Source organism: Silurus meridionalis, chromosome 19 (genome assembly GCF_014805685.1).
Source record: "Silurus meridionalis isolate SWU-2019-XX chromosome 19, ASM1480568v1, whole genome shotgun sequence".
In the NCBI taxonomy this organism is placed as follows: domain Eukaryota; kingdom Metazoa; phylum Chordata; class Actinopteri; order Siluriformes; family Siluridae; genus Silurus; species Silurus meridionalis.
Genome location: NC_060902.1, coordinates 7,155,064 through 7,175,762, shown reverse-complemented (window position 1 = coordinate 7,175,762; position 20,699 = coordinate 7,155,064). Strand labels below are relative to the sequence as shown.

General features: G+C 38.7%; 2 protein-coding genes across 4 annotated transcripts in view; one reads left to right on the top strand and one right to left on the bottom strand.

Moving 5' to 3' along the window:
* The window catches only part of atg7 (ATG7 autophagy related 7 homolog (S. cerevisiae)), a 114,233-nt gene extending 99,109 nt beyond the window's left edge, over positions 1-15,124 (top strand). The window contains exon 20 of the mRNA XM_046875725.1: positions 14,330-15,124. Coding sequence (XP_046731681.1) covers positions 14,330-14,362 — 33 coding nt within the window. The 3' untranslated portion in view covers positions 14,363-15,124. The remainder of the gene's footprint in view (positions 1-14,329) is intronic.
* Positions 15,125-15,828: 704 nt separating this feature from the next.
* vgll4b (vestigial-like family member 4b) overlaps positions 15,829-20,699 on the bottom strand; it is a 35,698-nt gene continuing 30,827 nt past the window's right edge. For all 3 annotated transcript variants that reach the window (XM_046875727.1, XM_046875728.1, XM_046875726.1), the window contains 2 exons: positions 20,326-20,440; positions 15,829-18,922 (listed from right to left, as the gene is read on the bottom strand). In XM_046875727.1, coding sequence (XP_046731683.1) covers positions 18,678-18,922; positions 20,326-20,440 — 360 coding nt within the window. In that variant the 3' untranslated portion in view covers positions 15,829-18,677. The remainder of the gene's footprint in view (positions 18,923-20,325; positions 20,441-20,699) is intronic.

Below are 20,699 nucleotides of genomic sequence, written 5' to 3'. Positions count from 1 at the left end.
TCCCTGGAATGATCAGCGAAAACCCATCCTTCCTTCCCATGTCCCCTTGATAGACTGCGAACCTGAACCAGATCAAACCGCACTATTCAGTTGAATATTATTTGTATAGCACTTTCAACAATAGGCATTTTTATGGCCAAGGCAGATTTTCAGGAAACTCTCCTCTGAGGAAGAAACCTTGAGAGGACTCACTACACCTCTAACTCTCCGTGCTGATAAATTTGTCTTGCAAACTTTATTCAGAACATATTGATGTGCATGGCCTCAGGGAGCCTATTTGCCTTTCATGCTTATCCTCCTCTTGCTCCTCAGAGAGTAACTTTCAGAAAGAATAGTGTGTTCCTAGCCAAACTCAGCATGTCGTCTCTCGGGACAAATAAAGAACAGAGAAAATTGTCAAAGCCATGTGATCTAATTCGTTCTGGGACTATGATATTAAGGAATAAAGTTCAATGTTTTATTTCTGCTTTCACTCTGTAGTTCATAAGCAAATATGGCTGTCAGAAAAGCTCCTGGTGTAGTTCAAAGGTGACCTTTCTGGCCTGGTTTGAACCAACGCTAGCTGAAAAGAGCACTTTTAACTTGTTTGATAACAGAATTAATTTAATGTAATCCTAATGTTAAAAAAAAAAAAAAAATAGTTGTTGAATTTATTTGAGATTAACCCAAACCTAGATAGATAGATAGATAGATAGATAGATAGATAGACAGACAGACAGACAGACAGACAGACAGACAGACAGACAGACAGACAGACAGACAGACAGATAGATAGATAGATAGATAGAACATTGTCATTGCATAGTACAGGTACACAGCAACGAAATGCAGTTTGGCATCTCCCAAGTGCAAAAAGTAGCTGTACATAAACATACAGTACAGACCAAAAGTTTGGACACACCTTCTCATTCAAAGAGTTTTCTTTATTTTCATGACTATGAAAATTGTAGAGTCACACTGAAGGCATCAAGGGCTATTTGACCAAGAAGGAGAGTGATGGGGTGCTGCGCCAGATGACCTGGCCTCCACAGTCACCGGACCTGAACCCAATCGAGATGGTTTAGGGGTGAGCTGGACCGCAGAGTGAAGGCAAAAGGGCCAACAAGTGCCAAGCATCTCTCAGGGAACTCCTTCAAGACTGTTGGAAGACCATTTCAGGTGACTACCTCTTGAAGCTCATAAAGAGAATGCCAAGAGTGTGCAAAGCAGTAATCAAAGCAAAAGGTGGCTACTTTGAAGAACTTAGAATATGACATTTTTCAGTTGTTTCACATTTTTTTGGTATGTATATAATTCCATATATAATTCCACATGTGTTTATTCATAGTTTTGATGCCTTCAGTGTGAATCTACAATTTTCATAGTCATGAAAATAAAGAAAACTCTTTGAATGAGAAGGTGTGTCCAAACTTTTGGTCTGTACTGTATGTACAGTGAATAAATATAAAGTCTATAGCAGTGCGGAGATGTGTGGACATTGTTGAGAAGTACAGGTAAATGGTTCTAAGGCTAGGGCATTGAAATGTGCAGAAGTAGAAGGATATAAGATTATGGCAGTTAAAATTGAATGTGAAATATTGGTATATTATAGTCCAGATGTATGTAAAGCACAATATGTGTGGAGAATGAGGAGTATATAAAAATACAACTGTACAGAAGTTTTACACAGTGATTTTACAGTGATCTAATAGTGTAGTGTAGAGTTGAGTAGTGTGATGTAGATGGAAAAAAAACTGTCCCTGAACCTGCTGGTTGTGGTGTGTAGGTTTCTGTATCTCCTTCTTGATGGAAGGAGGTTAAACACTTTGTGACTGGGAAGAGTCCTTGATGATGTTGCGAGCTCTGCACAGACATCAGCTGTGGTGAAGGTGCTCAATGGCAGGTAGTTGGGTGCCAGTGGTGTGTTGGGCGTTGAAGGTGTGGATTAAGTTTCTATAGCATGACTCTGAGAGAATGTTATTTATAGTAACAGCTTTTATTAATTTGTGCTACACAGTTTGTATCCACACAATAAGAGAATGTGCTTTTAAGAAACAAAGGGGGTCTTTTATATGAAAAAAATATATATTTAACATAAAAATTCTATAGGACGAGTTCTCCAACATTGGAAAGTCTTCAAGACAGATAAGTTTGCACTTTCTGGCTTCTGGTTAACTTGACAAACTGATTTATTACCTAAAAAACAGAGGGCAAAAGACATGCTTGAGAAGGAGCCGTTTATAGCTGCTGTAACATAAGTGATTACTGAAACAATCTGACTTGTCATATGCAAAACCAATCTCCTTATTATTGAACACACCTGGGTTGATTTGCTTTCATTTCTCTGATCAATGAATGAATTACTTTTTTTTTTATTCATGAGTGTTCAATATAAGACTTTGGGTTCATTTCATTGTCTGCAGTAATAAAACAAAGCAAATGTCACTGATTCAGTCTTCAACCAGACTAATTGGTGTATAAGTGCCCTGGGATTTTTCTATGAAAGCAAATGTCCTTGGATACATTATCATTTTTGAAATCGATTTATTTTACCAAGCTACTGGTTTCTACCATGGCTTGAACTCATTGTTTAACTTTGTGCATCGCTCTGATGTGGGATTTTAATAAAGTTTCCGCTAATCAGCTTTGAAATCAAAGCAAACCAAATTAAAATTTATGTTTCCGTGTACATCACCTCTAACATTTTCCATCTCTAAAACGCTCCCATTTAATGGGCAATCTGCTTGTGGAAAGAAGATAATTGAGGCATCAGTTCGGTGATTAGACCCGGTTTAACTTGGCAGGAAATGTGATTTGTTTTGGAGCATATCGACACGTTCAGTAGAACTGAGATCAACAACTAATCAGTTCGAGTTTAAATGACCCGCTGCTTTAATTATTTTGTGACAAACATTTTTTTATCGGCATCAAAGCAGGATCTCTTTAAAAAGAATGATTGCTTGCAAACTCTGTCCTAATTGCAGCTTGTGTGGTCTCTCAGTCATTAAAGATCTCCATGTTTACAGCTTAGCGATAAAAGGCAACAGGCTCATTTTCACACTGTTTTTTTTATTTTCAAGTATGTAAAGCAGATGGAAGTTAAGCCTCCCCAGTTGGCATGCATTTGGGATAATACATGAATTGTGCGTTTCTCTCAGCTCGTGTAAGCCATTGAAAATGCATCCAATTTGCCGTTTGGCTGCCTGGTGTGTAATTGTAAGTTAGAATAGAAGAGCTGGTCTACATGTGGCTATAATCACACACAGGATAAGGCATCAATAACATATTGTAACTTCAACATGTTGTATTCTTTATATTGATCTATTATAAAGTGGACCCTTGGAAGGTCCCGAACCATCTAGAGACGTACCAGCACCATTTGGATCCCACTTCATGTAGAGTTTGGACATTGAACCTCATTTTTACAGACTCTGGCATGGAGGAACCGGTGTTGGATCTATGATGATCTCAAATGTTGAGCTATTTTATGAGTTGCTCAGTAGCTCCTGGTTCCACAGTGTCAACTGACTGTATAAGACTCTAGAAAGAACATACTCATAATCACACACTCCGGTGCTCATGTTAATTCTCACTCTCCGGTGTTTTGTATTGCTTTAAGTTATATATTTACACTCATGATATCACACAAATGAGGATGGGTTCCCCTTTTGAGTCTGGTTCCTCTCAAGGTTTCTTCCTCATAACATCTAAGGGAGTTTTTCCTTGCCACAGTCACCATGGTTGCTCATCAGGGATAAACACACATCATTCACTTTAATTCTTGAGTTTCGAAAAGCTGCTTTGAAACAATGTCCATTGTAAAAAAAGTTTTATAGAAATGAACTTAAAGGTGGTGGCTTTGGTAAAAGTGTAGGCAACGTTTGCATGCTATCAATGTCCTTAAGCATCTGACCCATTTGAAAGGTTGTGGACAGATTCAAACCAAAGTAATAGCTATGGGAATGAATGGGACTCATTAAATCTCCTCCCACACCACCCCATTTCTAAGCTCTCTCTACTGACTTCCTCTAGCAGCCCACATTAGATTTAAAACACTGATGCTTTCCTACAAAGCCAAAAACTGGCTAGTGCATCTCTACCTCATAGCACTTACCTCACCACACATTGTACAATGCTTCCTCCTATTCTCAGCCAATGGAGGGTACAATGAGGAAATGCATTAAGACTCTTCTCTGATCTGGCATCTGGGTTGTAGAATGAATTTTCCCCTGATGTCTAAACAGCTGAGTCACTAGCAGTCTTCACACAAGGACTGAAGAACGAACTCTTCCAGAAATACTTAATAAAATCCTTGCTTTTCTAACTACTTACTCGTGCAACAGTTTATTTGCTTATTCTTAGTTTGTGACCTAATGACCCATTATTAGAATGTATTTATTATTAGAGGCTTTAAAGCACTGTTTTTAAGTCGACCTGGATGAGGGTTTCTGACAAATGTAATATGATGGGTTTGGGAGTGTTTTTAGGAGTGTGATTAAAAATCAGTCCCAAACTAATTTCAGATCCCTGCTATTGTGTAGTAGTTTAAAGCAGTTCTATAAATACAGACATAGTTCATTGTCAGTATGTGGGATACTGGTCTAAATTCTGTTAGCATAATCCATCAATTTTTGAATAAATCACTTTTATAGCGAACAGAGCTATTAATGTGTGTATGACTGCAGTGGATAATTGTAGGAACTTGTTTTTCGTCAACTTGTATGAAAGTTGGTGTCTTAATGATTTTTACTTTATGACCCCACTGGAGGACATAAAGTTTTTGAATGTTCTTGACTGAATTTTACATCACAGACACTGCGTTCCTTTGGGTTCCATTGCAGTGTTTCAATTTACACTGGCATTGTACCGCATGTCCTCCATGATACAACCCTTTATTCTTTAAAAAAAAACACTTTTTTATTACTGGTTTATTGAGTCTGTGAACATCGTAGAGGCAATCAAAAATAAACTCGTTATAATAAGGTGCAGTGCGGGACAGTTTAGGAATGTATCAATCCATAATTTGGAGAAGAAATGATTTTGGATATGAAATAAACACTTAAAAATGGTCACTTTTGGCTGTGTCAACAATTATCAACACAAAGCTAAAAACTATGCAACTCGGCAATATGCGGATGCCAGCATAGATATTAATGCCTGTCATTTCAGTTTAATTCAGTTTTATTTAAACAGACGTTGCTACAACAATCCTATATTGATTTAGACTTATCCTGAATCAGCAAGCCAGAGGTGATGGTTATAAGGAAAACCATAATGAGAGGACATAAGGATAATACTATACAAATTTGCAGGCACTCAGTGACATAAAGATTAATTAACAAACGTGACTGAACATGTGATAGTTAGGGCTGACAGCATCTAAACATCCTATTATCAAAAGGCTTTACTAAGGGCTGCTCCAAAACTGTGGCATTTTGTAAGCAAAAACTCTGCCCCATGATGCAACTTTAAATATTCTAGGTACTAACAAAGAGCCTGCACCCAGCTGTGGCAGATAATTCAAAATTTTATTTCTGTGGCTCAAGTCTAGAAGGCGCTTTATAGGTAATTATTTTATAATCTAAACTAAATGTTTACTGAGAGCAAGTGCACCATGAATGAGATAGGGGTGATATGGTCAAATATTCTACTTCTTGTAAGAGCTCTGGCTGCTGCATTCTGGACTAACTGGATCTATTTTATGCAGCTATTTTATGGAACAAGCACAGAGGTAACAAAAGTTTTAGTTTTTGCATATCATAGTAATATGTTTATTACAACATAAAAAAAAGTGATTATAGTAACATTATCTACATAAGTTTCAAATGAAAGACTGGAATAATCACAACAAGGTTTGTTGCTACAGCACACAATGTAACTAAAAGGACATTCAGAATTATCTAGATTTAGAAAACTTGCTTCTAGTATTTTAGCCTTGTCAGAATTAAGTAGGAGGAAGTTACTCAACATTCAGATTCTTTGCACATTCAAAAACAAAGAGTCGTTTGTAGATATAGAAAACATTCAACTTGATTTAAGTTTATTGAGATGTTACCTGATCAACTGAGTCTCCTGTCCTGTATTTGTAGGATTTAATTTCTTTATGCATTGTCCTGCTGAATTTCTTGAATAAAATTATTAAATGTCTTTAAGGTCTATGTGTTTCTAATAAGGTGATTGGTAAGTGTATATACAGAAGATAGCTCATTTTTTTGGAATGTAAATCTCAGGCTTTCACACGATAAGATGCATTTAAAACATTTTTGAGGCATCAGTTCGTTAATTGACTACTGCTGAATCTGCTATAATACAATGCAATATCATTTAAAATTGCAACTTAATATTAAATCATTTACAACTTCAGTTCACAAATAGTTTGCATGTATTTGTTTATATGCAACAAACTAGGTAACTTAATGGTATGAAAATTTACTTTGGACAAACAAACGTGTGAAAATATACAGATGTTACATTTTGTTTTCATTGGAAAATCATCTCTCAGCATGATTAACAGCTTTACACAACAGGTGGCTATTTACAGTCGGATATTTCTTTCTGACCTCGTGATCCAGTTCATCCCTGAGTAGTTCAAGAGTAGATTTAAGTGAGGTGACATGGCAGGCCATTCTATGATACGTAACACTCCAGCCGACTGTTTACTCTCTAAATAACCTAAATAGAGCTTGGATGCTTACTTCAGGTCATTATCTTGGTGTGTATGGTGGTCCACAGAGCGTGAGTTTAACTTAGCAGATTTCAGCCGTCACGTCACGTATTGCAAAATGGCCTGCTGTTGCTTTAACCAATCAGACTGGACATTCCCAGCCCCCCTAGAAGGCATTGAGTCATGTAAGCATCTTAACGTCCTTTGAGTGCATCTGGAGCAAACTGCGCAAGCTCATATATATATTTATGTGAATTTAATAGCTGTTTTTTCATTCCACAATGGCTGACAGATAAGAATAAATTGATTGGTCAAAATTTACAAGACTTAAAAGAGTGCAGGCAGGGTGAAGTGGGTGGAGAAGAGTGATAGCAGGAGGGATTTGTGATGGAAGAGAGTCTGCAAGAGTGAAAGGGAAAGTTTATAGGACTGTGGTGAGACCTGAGATGTTGTATGGATTAGAGACAGTGGTATTGAGTAAAAGGCAGGAGGTGGAGGTGGAGGTAGCAGAGCTGAAGATGTTGAGGTTTTCGTTGGGAGTGACGAGGATGGACAGGATTAGAAATGAGTTTATTAGAGGGACAGTGCGTGTAGGACGTTTTGGAGACAAGGTGAGGGAGGCGAGATTAAAATGGTTTGGACATGTGCAGTGGAGGGATGTGGGGTATATAGATGGGAGAATACTGATGATGGAGCCACCAGGAAGGAGGAAAAGAGGAAGGCCAATGAGGAGGTTTATGGATGTGGTGAGGAAAATGGTCACCGTGTGAAATCCACAGCCTTCCACAGTTATTAATATTATTTCTGAATTAGTCATGTCAAGTAGGCTTTGTCATTTCAACCATATAGAGTGAGGTATACAGTGAAATGAAACAATGTTTCCCCAGGAACAAGGTGCTACAGCAGACAACATAACAAGAACTACACAGTCATTATTGTAATGAAGTATTGTAATTAATATTTCTTATACCTCACACATTTAATATTTTAGCCATTTTTTATATAATGCTGTATCTTCATTTTACAGATTGATTATTAATTATTACTGTGGGTTTTTATTTAATTATGTTATTACTTGAGCTGAAAATGAGTCTTGTGATTGTTGTGGAACTGTTACTCCACTGCCTTCCATCCAGAATCTACCAAATGCCACAAAGTGTTCATTAAAGGGAGGGTTGTTAGTTAGTGTGTAGATCATTTTGTGTATTAGTCATCATTTTCTTTTCTCTGGCCATTAGACGAGTGGAAATGTGCAGCGTTTCTGAGAATGGTTTGAAATGCTTGGTCATTTGTTGACCATTTCCTATCGATTTTTCCCTGCGGAGTGCTGCTGTGTTTCATGTCATAAAGCTTTAGGTGTAAGTGCGGCGCGCACGTGTCAAAACATAATGAACACCAGCGTTATGTTCGGAGTGTACCCTTAATGTTCGCACATCACATTACCTGCTGGCTGAACAGACTGGAGAAAATCTCAGCCTTATTGTACTTTTCCTTTCAGTAATTATTTTACAACCTACGCTCCAGACTAAAGCACAGCACAGTGTGTCATTACATCAAATATATATTTATATATTAAAAACACAAAACAGATTTTCTCCATCATGCAGATGAGCTTTGCTTCATCTCATTTCCGTGGACTATTATTTAAAATTAATGTTCCATTTAGAGATCTCCTAATGGCTTGTTCAGTTTTATTACTCCGTCTTCACCTTTTGCTTTTCACACATTAACACACACACACACACACACACACACACACAAAAGATCCCTTCCATTATCACACTGATTATTTGTTCTGGTAATTATGTCCAGTGGTTCTTATCAGTTTTGGTGGCTGTTTTTTTTTTAATACAAAGTTTACAAGCTCCAGTAGCTTCTGTTTATACAGTGGAACCCGCTTATCTCGCCCTCGGTTACCTCGACAACCCTATTAAATCGACGTTTTTGAAGTGGAACCGCCAAATTCTCGCTTTGTCTTAGCATTTTTTATCGGTTATGTCGATTCTTTTATGCCGCCGAATCCTGATATCTCGAGCACAAGGGGGGAAAAATTTGCCATTTAACGTCAGTTATCTCGGTGCAGCCGCAGAAGAACTCGCGGAAGTGGCGGAAAAATCAAGTCTTACAGCTGCTACAGGTGTTGTATTGTATACTGGTGAATCTCTGCTGTTAGTTAGTGCACATATGCCTTTTGTTGTTAAATGTTATGCGATGAAAAAATTTTTTATTTTTTATTTGTTTATTGGCTCTGCTACATTTTTTAACTCTGTGTTCAGCTTGATACGCGATTGGCTCAAAAAACACCAGTATGTGAATTTATCTTCATGTACCCATATGTGTATCTGAAGCACTTTGAAGGGATTAACAGAGATTACTCTGAGATCTTTGTACAGTGTTCCAGCCTTAAAATGTTCTACTGCAATTCATGGTGCTAACCTCATTTGGGGTGGCTGAGTAAAATGCTATGTACAGATTAAACCGTGATTCCTGTAATATTTGAGGTCTTTTTTCCCCAGGTATTAAATAGGAGATATGACATTTACGGCTTTTGGTAGACGCTCTTGTTAAGAGTGACTTATAATTATCTCATGTATACCACTGAGCAGTTAAGGGGTATTCTTGGGCTGAGGAGTGGCAGCTTGGTGGAGTTGGGCTTTAACCTCATGACCTTCTAATCAGAAGTCCAATATATTAACCACCGAGCTCTAACTTGAGTCACATTTAACTTATTTTTCTTACTAGCACTTGCTTAGTATCAGAAAAAAATCTAATAATTCTAATATCTCATATCTTCATCAAGTCAGTCTGGGATTTTGACTTATTCCACTGGTCATTTTCCGAATGATTATTATTATGCCTAAAATGTATTTCAATATGATGTCCTTTTGATCTGTTTATAGTTACATTTAATGTTGTGGAATGTCCCCGAAACCTAGTTAGTTCCTCATATTCTGGAAGGAAATCAACAAAAATACAGTTTGTCATTTTACCAAGAATCTCTGATCTGACAGTGTTGAAAAAAACAGTAGTTACAGTTCATTTGGAGCATTAAGTTCCTGCGTAACGAGTTTGTTACTACAGAATCATAAACATCAGAAACAAGTGTTTTTTTTTTCCTTCTTTCATTCGAATCTGTTGAAATTCCTACCGAAGCGACTCTTCCAAAAACTCAATCAGCACCTTGCGAGCAATCAGAATAAGAAAGTATTACACCTGAAGTATATCTGACTAGATACTGCTCTTCATCATGTCCGATTACTGCCCCGTGAGAGTGCGCGTAATTATAGTCAGAGTAATTACAGTGTTCCAGGAACGAAGCGAGAGCTGCGATCTCACAACCGCAACGCCGAGGAGAAGCCGAGAGGCCACACAGTGCGCACGTTTACCATAAGAGCCGCCCGTGTGTCACATTCTCAGCAAAACTACGCAAACCTGACCGCTTTATAGCATCTTGTCATTTGTGATGATGATTTGGAGACCAAGGATAGTCATTAATCTGTACTTAAAAACAGCATACGCCTTTTAAACCATGTCCCAGATTACAGGAACTCGAACACTCAGCTGTATAGAATCTCTTTTACTCTCTCAGTATAATGCGCTGTTACACAGAGTGCATGTGTACAGTGGTACCTTGAGCTACGAGTTTAATTCGTTCCGTGGACGAGCTCGTATCTCAGTTTGTTCGCACATCAAATCAGTTTTATATTGAAAATACTTAAAATGGCATTAATCCGTTCCAACCCTCAAAATGACCCCCCGTTTTTGTTTTTTATGAAAATACATTTCTAAATAACAAATCTTGGATAAAAACATAATAGAAAGAGTATGTAAAGATATAATAAGGTTTTACTCAGTGTATTTTCCTTGGAGATAAAACGACTTGAGCTAACGAAGACGCCGGTGGAGGGGGGCGAGGGGGTAGAGGTGATAAGCGGCGGAAGAGGGAAAACTTGTTTTTTACTATCACTACTGTACACTACGTATCCCTAAACTTTAAATGTTTTACTTTTTCTTCTTTGCTTATCTTAATTTTCGTCACAATCTTCGCTTTCTGGCTTCGCTTTGCCATCTAGCAGCGGCGTCTCGAGCTCGTACCTCAATTTTTTGTTCGCGTAACAAAGCAAAAAATCGACAGAGTGACCGCTCGTACCTCAGAAAACTCGTACATTTATGCACTCGTAGGTCAAGGTACCACTGTATTTCTATTTTATTTTTTTATTTATAATATTATTACAATTTTGTCATATTGCTCTCGTCATCGTAAGATCGAAAAATCATAAGTCGAACTATCATAACTCGGGGACCCTCTGTATATATAATATATGCCAGCATATTTTTGGACATAGTTAGAAATCATACACTATATTGACAGAAGTATTGGGACTCTTGACTTTTCTAGAAATATGTTCTTCTTTCCCAAACTGTTCCCACAAATTTAGAGGCCCTCAATTGTATCTTACACCACTGTATGTGGTAGAAATTTTCCTTCACTTCAACTAGGAGACCCAAACCTGTTCCAGCAAGACAGTGCCCCTGTGCACAAAGCCAGCTCCAAGAAGAGTCTAAGATCTTAAGTGGCCTGCTATAGAGCTCTGATCTCAACCCTACTGAACACCTTTGGCATGATTTGGAATGCTGACTGCACTCCAGCCCTCTTTACTTCACCTACATCGGTACCTGACTGATTAACTAACACCCTTGTGGCTGAACAAGCACAAATGGAATAAACAACAATCAGAAATCTAGTGGAACATCTTTCAAGAAGAGATTATTTGAACAGCAAATGGGCGCTGGATGTGGAATTGGATGTTTAAAAAGCACATCCGAATCCTATGGTCCTGTGAAACCCAGAGCCAGCTTCATCTCCAAGCTAGTGACAATCGTGTCGAGTATTTTGATGGATATCTAGTAGGCATTGAGACTAATTACGACTCTAGAAAGAGCTCGCTAACATTTATCAGAAATGGTCACCAAATACTTATACATGGTTCTTCCCCAAAATGGCAACAAAGTTCAAAGCACACAATCGTCTAGAATGTTTTTTGTGTGCTGCACCGTTATGGTGTCCCTTAACTGGAACTTAGAAGCTCAAACCGTGTTCCAGCATGAAGCACAAAGCAAGGTCCATGAAGGCAGTTCTTCGCTCAGCTTGAGTGTCCTACGCAAAACCCTGATCTCAACACTGCTGAATTCAACTTTCAGAATGAACTGGAACACTGAGAAGCCTCCAGGATACCAGGTTTTTATACCAGATGCTCCTCTGGACCAGCACTGAGTTGTGTGCTTACATGTGGCTGTGTTGGTTCTCTGCCCTGGAATCAAACCTGGGTTTCATTGTCGATCGGCACTATTCCAAATCTATTGGAAAGCCTTCCCTAACAGACTGGAAGTTATTATAACGACAATGAGATCTTCCTCACGGCTCCAGGGTCCCTGGTGCGATTCCCAGCTCATGTCTGGCTATTGGAAAATGAATTAATGGCTTCTGACCAATCAGAATTGAGAATTCAGCAATCTCATATTACGCACTACTTACAGTGATGGGCTTTATAAATTTGACTGAAGCTAAAGTCTGGCAGACTTTACAACCAGCTGTGTGTGTGTGTGTGTGTGTGTGTGTGTGTGTGTGTGTGTGTGTGTGTGTGTGTGTGTGTGTGTGTTGGTCAGCTTGCCTGGATGCCACTGCAGTCTGATCCAAACTATGCTGAGCGTTTCTGGAGTAGGAATGTGTGGCATTTTCTAGCATCAGCATGGCAACATTGTGTTTGATGCTGCGGTCAGTTGCGAGTGTGTGTGTGTGTGTGTGTGTGTGTGTGTGTGTGTGTGTGTGTGTGTGTGTGTGTGTGTGTGTGTGTGTATGGGAGGGTGTAACGTTTAGTCACAGGCCTCTATCACATCCTGACAAAAAACACAGCACAGAATGTCTCTCTCTCTCTCTCTCTCTCTCTCTCTCTCTCTCTCTCTCTCTCTCTCTTCACCTTCACATTTACACACTTACCTGTAAAGGTTTTTTCCTCACTTTGGCTGAAACTTCAAAGTGCTCGCTCTGCACCGAGCCTGTGTGTTGTGTGTGTTTTGTGTAGCAGGTTTTTTTTGTTGTTTGTTGGGGTTTTTTTTTGCTAGGCATTTATTAGCATGTCAATGACACTCTGCAGCTTTTGACAGCCAGGTGTGCTGTAGGGGGAGAAAACAAAACAAAACAAAAAAAAGATTTCCTTTTACAAAAGCAGCTACACATCAATCACACATCCAGCGTCTCCAAACTCCTACTGCATACAACAGCTGCAGTCTGCGAACACAAAGCCCTGATTCACAACCAGGCGCACGGAGTGCACACACAATAACACATAAAATGTAACTCCATCCAGTTCTTTATCAGTGCTTATTCCTACTTTCTTTCTCTTTCCTAATGCAGTGTATAATGTGTCAGCTGTGAAATGACCACTGATGATCGTTATCAACAGAACAGTTAGTGATGAGTAGATCGGATCATTTTAGTGACTCGGTTCTTTGAATCTTGTTCATCAAAATGAATCTTTTTTTTTACTTGATTTTGTTCCTTCAGGTTCCCTGGTGGTCTAGTGGTTAGGATTGCGGCACTCTCACAGCTGTGGCCCGGGTTCGATCCCCGGTCAGGGAACCGACCCCAGCCTCTCTTAGTGCCGGTCCCAAGCCCGGATAAATGGGGAGGGTTGCGTTTGGAAGGGCATCCAGCGTAAAAACATGTGCCAAATCAAACATGCGGATGATCCGCTGTGGCGACCCCTAACGGGAGAAAAGTTTTACTTGATTTTGTTTCTTTTAATCAGAAATCAAATAAAATGTAAAATTTTCAATAAGCAGATCCCCAAAATGTCTACATACACCAACTTTGACTACAGTTAATAAATTCAACTATAAATGAAAGTTTGAAAAGAATTTGTATATATAACTGCATGTCGATGGGAGTCACGTGACAAAAAAAAACAACAAAAAAAAACTAGGAGTGTGTAGAGAGATGAACTACTCAATTCTGTTTCCTGTATGAAGCCTACGGAGATTTTGCGATGCTTCGCTCACGCACATTTACCGTCCAGTAGATGATGAAAGAATCGCTCTTTAAAACGACTCGTTCTTCTGAATCACATTAAAGACTCGCTCTTCCAAACAAACGAATCGTTTATAAAAGAGCCATCAGTTAGAGCAGTGCGCTGGTGATTCTTCGCTGGAAAAGAGTCAGCTTCAGTTCCTGAAACGTTTTTAGTTCTGAATCTTGGCAGTGACATTCAGCATTTATGGATGGAGTCTCCAGTGTTTACAACAGTCTATAGGAGGTTTTCCACCCTGAGAGAATCTTTAGGATTTTATTGTTTAGGTTTTTTTTTTGTTTACTAACAAGCTGTTTTTATTTGCATTGATTTTATTTCCTGCTTTTTTTTTCTTTTTTACACTTTAAATGTAACTAAAGATTTATTTTTTAAAAAAGTATGGCACGTTGTTTAAATAATCAAATCTATATGAAATTCAGTACCTCTTCTTCACATCCGGCTGCTTGTCCCCCCGTCCCCCCTGCTGTGTGATTATTTCCTACCACGTGATGGTTTATTCTTTACATCCACTATTCCATATAACAGCATGTGTAACGTATTCTCTTGCAACGCACATCATTTACACACAATCGGCTGTTTTTTCTTTCATGTGTTCCAGATTTGGGACATGAGTGACGATGAAAGTATTTGAAGACGGATCCACACCCCCTGACGCACCGGACCCCTCGTTACTGAAACTCTACCATCACTTACTATATTATTCACAGACATTCCTCCGGGACGAACTGATCTGGATCCAGCGCTCGCGTATTAAAGAAGACGCACAGTAAAAATGTTTATGTGAGCGATTCTGATTTACTTCCCGTTTACACGAAATTGTTTACATGCAAAAAATATTGATCTAATAGGAGTCAACATTCTCAGAAGGTAATGTGGGACGGAGGATGTTGCTCAGGTGTAAATCAGTCATAAGTCATGTTTGGTTGAATTCGGTTTAAACGTGATCATAATGTGAAATTAAATAATTACAGATAAACGCATCCTGCTCTATTTAGAAAAAGGTGAAACCTGGGAACCTGCCGATGATCAGAAACGCACTCATTTTTCCTCCTGCTTTAATAACAGCACAGCGTGAGAGTGAGCGCAGGCTGCTTTCAGGTCCCCCACAGGTGATCTGACCATCTGTTCCAGGTGTGGCATCTATTGCTACAGGTGCATCTACTGATGGACAGTTATTTTGTCTTATGGTCAAAATGCAGAAGGTGTAATTCTTGTTCTTAAAACAGGTTTGTGTGACGTCCTAATATATTAACATTTTCTAAAATAACCAATAAAAATATATTGTACTGTAAATTTGCTGTACAAAACATTTAAGTAGAAAAATTGTACAGCAAAGAAAATTTTGGCAAATCTGGAATTGAGTTGATTAAATTGATTATCAAGCTTGAGGAAATTCCCAGAGGGAAATCCGTGTGGTTTTTGACTGATTTTTGGAAAGCGTTTCGGGTAACAGTCAGGAAGTTTCCTGATATGATGTAGAATACAGTGGAGAACGTGTTTCTCAGTGGCAGCGTTACTGGGAGGAAACCGATTTTACATTTAGCATTTGGGAGATTCCCATTACTCAACTAACATTTCTCTTATTAGCACATATTTCAATAGTATTGAGCAGTGGAGGGTTGCAGTGGCAGTTTGGCGGTGCTGGGATTTGAACTCATCACCCTCTGATCAGCTCATCTGAAATCCGAGCTCCCACCTCCCATGTGGTGGGGATTTGAGACATTTGTGTCTAAAGGACATTCCACATGATGAATAATATTTTTGAACAAAGTTACAGTTGATGTATAAAGTTATATAGAAATACGACACTCTGGGTGGATAATATACACGGTTTCATTGCTACTCCTGTGACTGCTGAAGCACAGAGTCCAGACTTCAGAGGAGAAAAAGAAATGGATGTGTTAATAAATGAAAACACCACACATAATTTTGGAGAGAGTGGAGGAAAAGAACAATTAATATCATGGTTATATATAAATGATTGTATTGTGATAAATGATAAATGAGCTGTTACATGTTCTGATGTAATCATTCAGGCGATGATGATACAATTTGATGACATTCGATTGGAAATAAAGGCGGATCCGAGTCACATGGTGTTGTTTAAGAGCTCTTTATTGTTCATCGAGGCTACTTTAAGTACAAAACAATGGCCTGCCAATTGGTTTATTCAAAAGAGAAACAAGGCCACAAAATGAGTATAATACAGATTTACAAACCATTCAGAAATACACTTGCAGTGAAAGATCAAAATGTTCATGTCTAGCGTGTATTCTTGAGGAAACGGTCTTCCACACATTTGCTGTTTGTAATGGCAGTTAAACACAAACGGTAAAGTCTGAGTTGAGTCCATTTTAAAGCGCAACGAAATGCATCGTCCTCCAAGTTTAACCGAGACCTGCCGTGTCCTACATTTGTTTCTTCAGTGTGCCACTGGAGCTACAAGGTTTATGCACCGATCAAGTACAGGAAGCCTACAGTCTCCAGTTTAACATCATACACACTTGTGTCTAAATCTTCCCACTCGCCTCAAAAACACAACTGGCTCAGTAACACCATTTGTACAAAAAACGTTAATCGGAATTCTATAAAAACGGATTGGAACGCGAATCTCAACGTACAAATCTTCCTTCAGACTGAAAATCTGAAAGCCACCGCTCTCTGCGTCAGCCTCGTCAGCTCCAGTGCAAAACACAAGAAGTAAATGAAGGACGGCAAAAACGTTTGGGTTAAAGCGGACGAAAGCATTCGTTTCGCTGACAGTGGACCTGCTCCTGTAATGTTTAGTGATTTTTGTTTGCTTGCCTCAGTGTTGGGCGCTGGATCGAGACTGCTCAGTAGCCTTCAGCAAATAATACACGAGTGGCTATAACGCAGTGTTTTCATTCAATAACTGTGTTCCTGCACTTTAAACCTTTAAACAGATACAAATGAAAAAGATCAACTTTTTTTCTTCCAAAAAAAAAAAAGAAAAGAAAAAAGAAGCATGATTACAATAAAGGACAGGGAAAACAAATTAAATAGCTACATATCATTAACAAATTAATTGATCCTCGAAAAATACCTACGATTTTTTTTCTCTGTACATTCATTACGCACAGCGTAATGATGGTCTTATAGTTACCTATATATTTTTTTCCTTTTCTTTTTTTTATTTATTTGTGATTTACCTACAGTGTGTAAGGTAAATGTGTGTCAAGAAGAGAATGAGTTTCCTACCTAAAAGTGTAGTGAAATGTGTGGATCTTAACCTCGGTACGCTGTGTTTTTTTCCTCTCCGCTGTCTATGCGAAGACACGTGACCGGTATCTCGAAACGCTTTTGTGTGGCGAGTTCTTTATTGAACGTGATGCTTTGAGATCGGTAATGACGCCAGTCTGGCAGCAAGCACTCCGAAATTTGTTCATGTCTAATGGTTTTTGCTGGGATCAGAAGGAATGTAAGGACAAGCTTAAGATGAGCGACGCCTCGGCCTGAGCATCAACTTTTTACTAATAGTAGTAGATTGGCTAAAAAATTAGAGCTAAAAGCGAGACCTGTACTAAGGTTCCCTATGGGAGGAATGTCTTTCGCCTTGGTACTGGCCGGGTGTTTAAATAAAAATAAAAAGGGAAAAAACGAACAGACTAATAGCTGCAACCAAAAATTAGATTGTGATCATTTTTTCCGCCAGAACGTCAACTCTCAGCGGACCTGTCTACAGCTGTGAATGTTTCAGTCACGGAAAAAAAAAAAAAAATCGCATCCTGTACCACGGATTAATTATCATAAACATCCACTGTTAATAATATAGATGGCCTGTCCGGAGGCTGTCCTCTTTTTCTGGCTTCTACCAAAATGTATATTGAATAAAAAATAATAATATGGAGTACAACTGTACCAGCAGTAAGTTTATCTAGGATTGTTACTGACAAAAATAAACTACAATCTGAGGGAAAAAAAAGGTTACTAGTATTACACATGAAATGTCTACACAATAATAGATACCAGCTATTTAAAAAATAATCATAAATCATGCACCTGTAAGCAAAAGTTCACCCTCAAAACCTTAGCTACTCTACCAAAACCACAGTGCTTGGGGTGGGGAAGGAAAAAACAAAAACAAAGAGAGAATATAAAATGCCCATGATTTAACTCGACACAGTCCAGTTGTCAGCATCCACCAAAGAATAGACGCCAAAGATCAATGGTTCCCCCCCTCGCCCCAAACACAACTCTTATTAATGACGTAAAACACCACCCCACCATCGTGTCAGCAGTCGATAAACATTTTGGCCAGAAAAACGAGACTCCGACACGTAATTTATGGCCTTAATAGTGCAAAAGACTTTCTGTGAAGCATCCGCATACAAAAACAGGGCAGTGTGAGAGGGGAGAACTGGTGGGAATTTGATTACACAAAACCTCTTCTCAGGATCATCAGCTCTTTCTTGAGAAAATCCTATTCTCATGTTGATTTCTCTCGGTCTTCCTAAAACAAACCCTAATGGCATCCGATTTCCCGCCTTTTGTACGCACCTCACAGATAAACCCGAAGAAGACATTTGGTTACAAAAAGCTTCCGCCAGCTAAGAATCCATTACCAAGTATAAAGTGTGGTGCAGGACAAGCGGACAGAAGCGTTGGGTGCGGAGAAATAAAACTGGGCAAAGAGTTTGCATCAGAGGTTTCTTTGGTATCTGAGGCAGGGGGTTAGGATGCTAGCTAACTCTGCTCTAAAGCAAAACCCACCCTGCATATTAATTCTATTGTTGTGGGCCTCCAAGCTAAACATACTTATAAAAAAAAAAAAAAAAAAAGGGAGAAAACGAACCAAAAAGAAACGTGAGTTTATGTACACGGCTATATGTTAGCGCTGCTGCTGCTGGGAAGCGGAGCTGAATCATGCACGGTCACTCTGAGAGTGAAGCGGTTTGGAGAGCGGGATATGCAGCTGGTCCTCCGTTTCAGGAAACTAGGGATGGTGAGTGATTGATGTTGACCATGTGATTGTTAGGTGAGGAGTCAGGGCTTCCAGAGGAGCCTCCTTTAGCTTTGATTTGGAGCCAGGTCTCTCCCAGAGCCTTGGTGAAGTGATCATCCACCGATCCGGTGATAGACACCGAGTTGGTGACCGACTCTGTCTCTCTGTAGTTTTTCCCCAGACTGCGGCGAAAATGCTCCTCGATCACAGGGTCACATGTTGCGTTTGCTAAAACGGGACAAGGAATAGAGATCAATCACACTGATGTAGACCAGTTATTTCTGATCATATTTATGATTATGGATATTATATATGGATTTTGGACTAAGTGAGTCTGCAGCAGTTATCATACACCATTACAGACTCTAATGCCTGTGTGTGTGTGTGTGTGTGTGTGTCATTTCTTATAAGTATTAAAATATCGATGAACCAATGATGTGTACTCAATTTTCCTTCATTCTCTCTAGGATGTTCCTCTCCTCATTAAACACAAATTTGCTGGTTCTTGTTCAGTTCATCAGAGGTGTGGTGTGTCTTGGATGCTACTGGGTGGTAAATGAGTCCATTATCTCATTATCAGGGGATAACGATTGCAAAATCATGCCCATCCACTGTGTCTCTATAAAAACATGCTAAACTATGCCAGGATATGAATCAATACATTAAAAAAAATAAACATTGGTGATGACCTTTAAATCATATTAGCCACCCAAAACACCCAGCCCACCGACTAAAAATATATGATATAGCAGACCATGGTTTCATATATGTATATTAATGTCTCAATTCAGATCATTCAAGTTTTAAACCTGACTTAAAAAAGCAATAATAATAAAATCTGATTCAGGTTTTAGCTGCTTTTCCATTTTTTTTTTAAAAAGACCGCCAGCTGTGATGCCAGCGTTACAGTTATGGGCAATGTTTTAAACCCCTTAAAACTAGATACTAGCACTAAATAGCTGACCAAAAGAAATATTACAACCAGCTACAGCTGATACAGGTGGTGTAGTTTAAATGCTGTGGTGTTTAGGAGATGACTGGAAAAATGTATAAATAAAAAAAAAAAAAGTCAAAGTTGTTACAGACTTTGTAATACTTCCTGAAATTCTGCCTTTTCTAACCGAATAGGTGCTATGCTTAATTGAAAAGTACTAGGAGATGAATAGAAACATGATTTATAAATCCCTGCTGAAAACAAAATCAAGATAGCAAAAATGGGAAAAAGAATAAATAAATAAATAAAAGAGAGCGAGAGGAACGCTTTGTGGTTACATAAGCCCTTCTGGAGTAAATTACACTGTTTTCAGAGACGAACTGCAGGATCCCAATAGAGAAATTAAATCTTATTTCCCATGACCCCATGCTCGCATTCTCCTAGTCTAATAGAATCTAAAACTCTGCTGGCTGTAAACACAATACCAAGCACAATCACTTCTTGCTGTTTTTAATAACCTTTGATGCACCTGGATTTGTGATGTAGTTGTTTTACTGCAGACTTCTGCAATGTCTAAAGTGACATTTTTAGCAACTTTATTTAATGCAAAATACCTTGATGTGAATAAAACCCTGTGAATGTCTGTATGAGGTGATCGAATTGCCGTCGGCTTAGGAATATATTAAAGTGCACTCACAGTTAGAAGGTCTCCTGTAGTTTAAAGGTGAGCAGCCGTTGTGAGACACAGTGCAGTGAGAGAGGTTACAGTTGCGGTTGTTTGCAGGGGCACATGTGATCACGGAGGGCCGGTTCTACATACACAATACATCGATTAAAGAAGTCAGGTCATAACAGATGTCAGCAGATGAGCTCTGTTGTGTGTCATATAAAACAGAACCATTTCCATTTCACACGACTGTATGCAGTCAGGTAAAGTTTTGCTTTTGCCAAATATCACCAATAACGTTAACAACCAGTTTGATATCACTTATTTCTTTTCTATCATTAATGATCATTAATGTACATTTTGTAAATGAGAAATGTTTACTTATGTACTTATAATTATGGGAT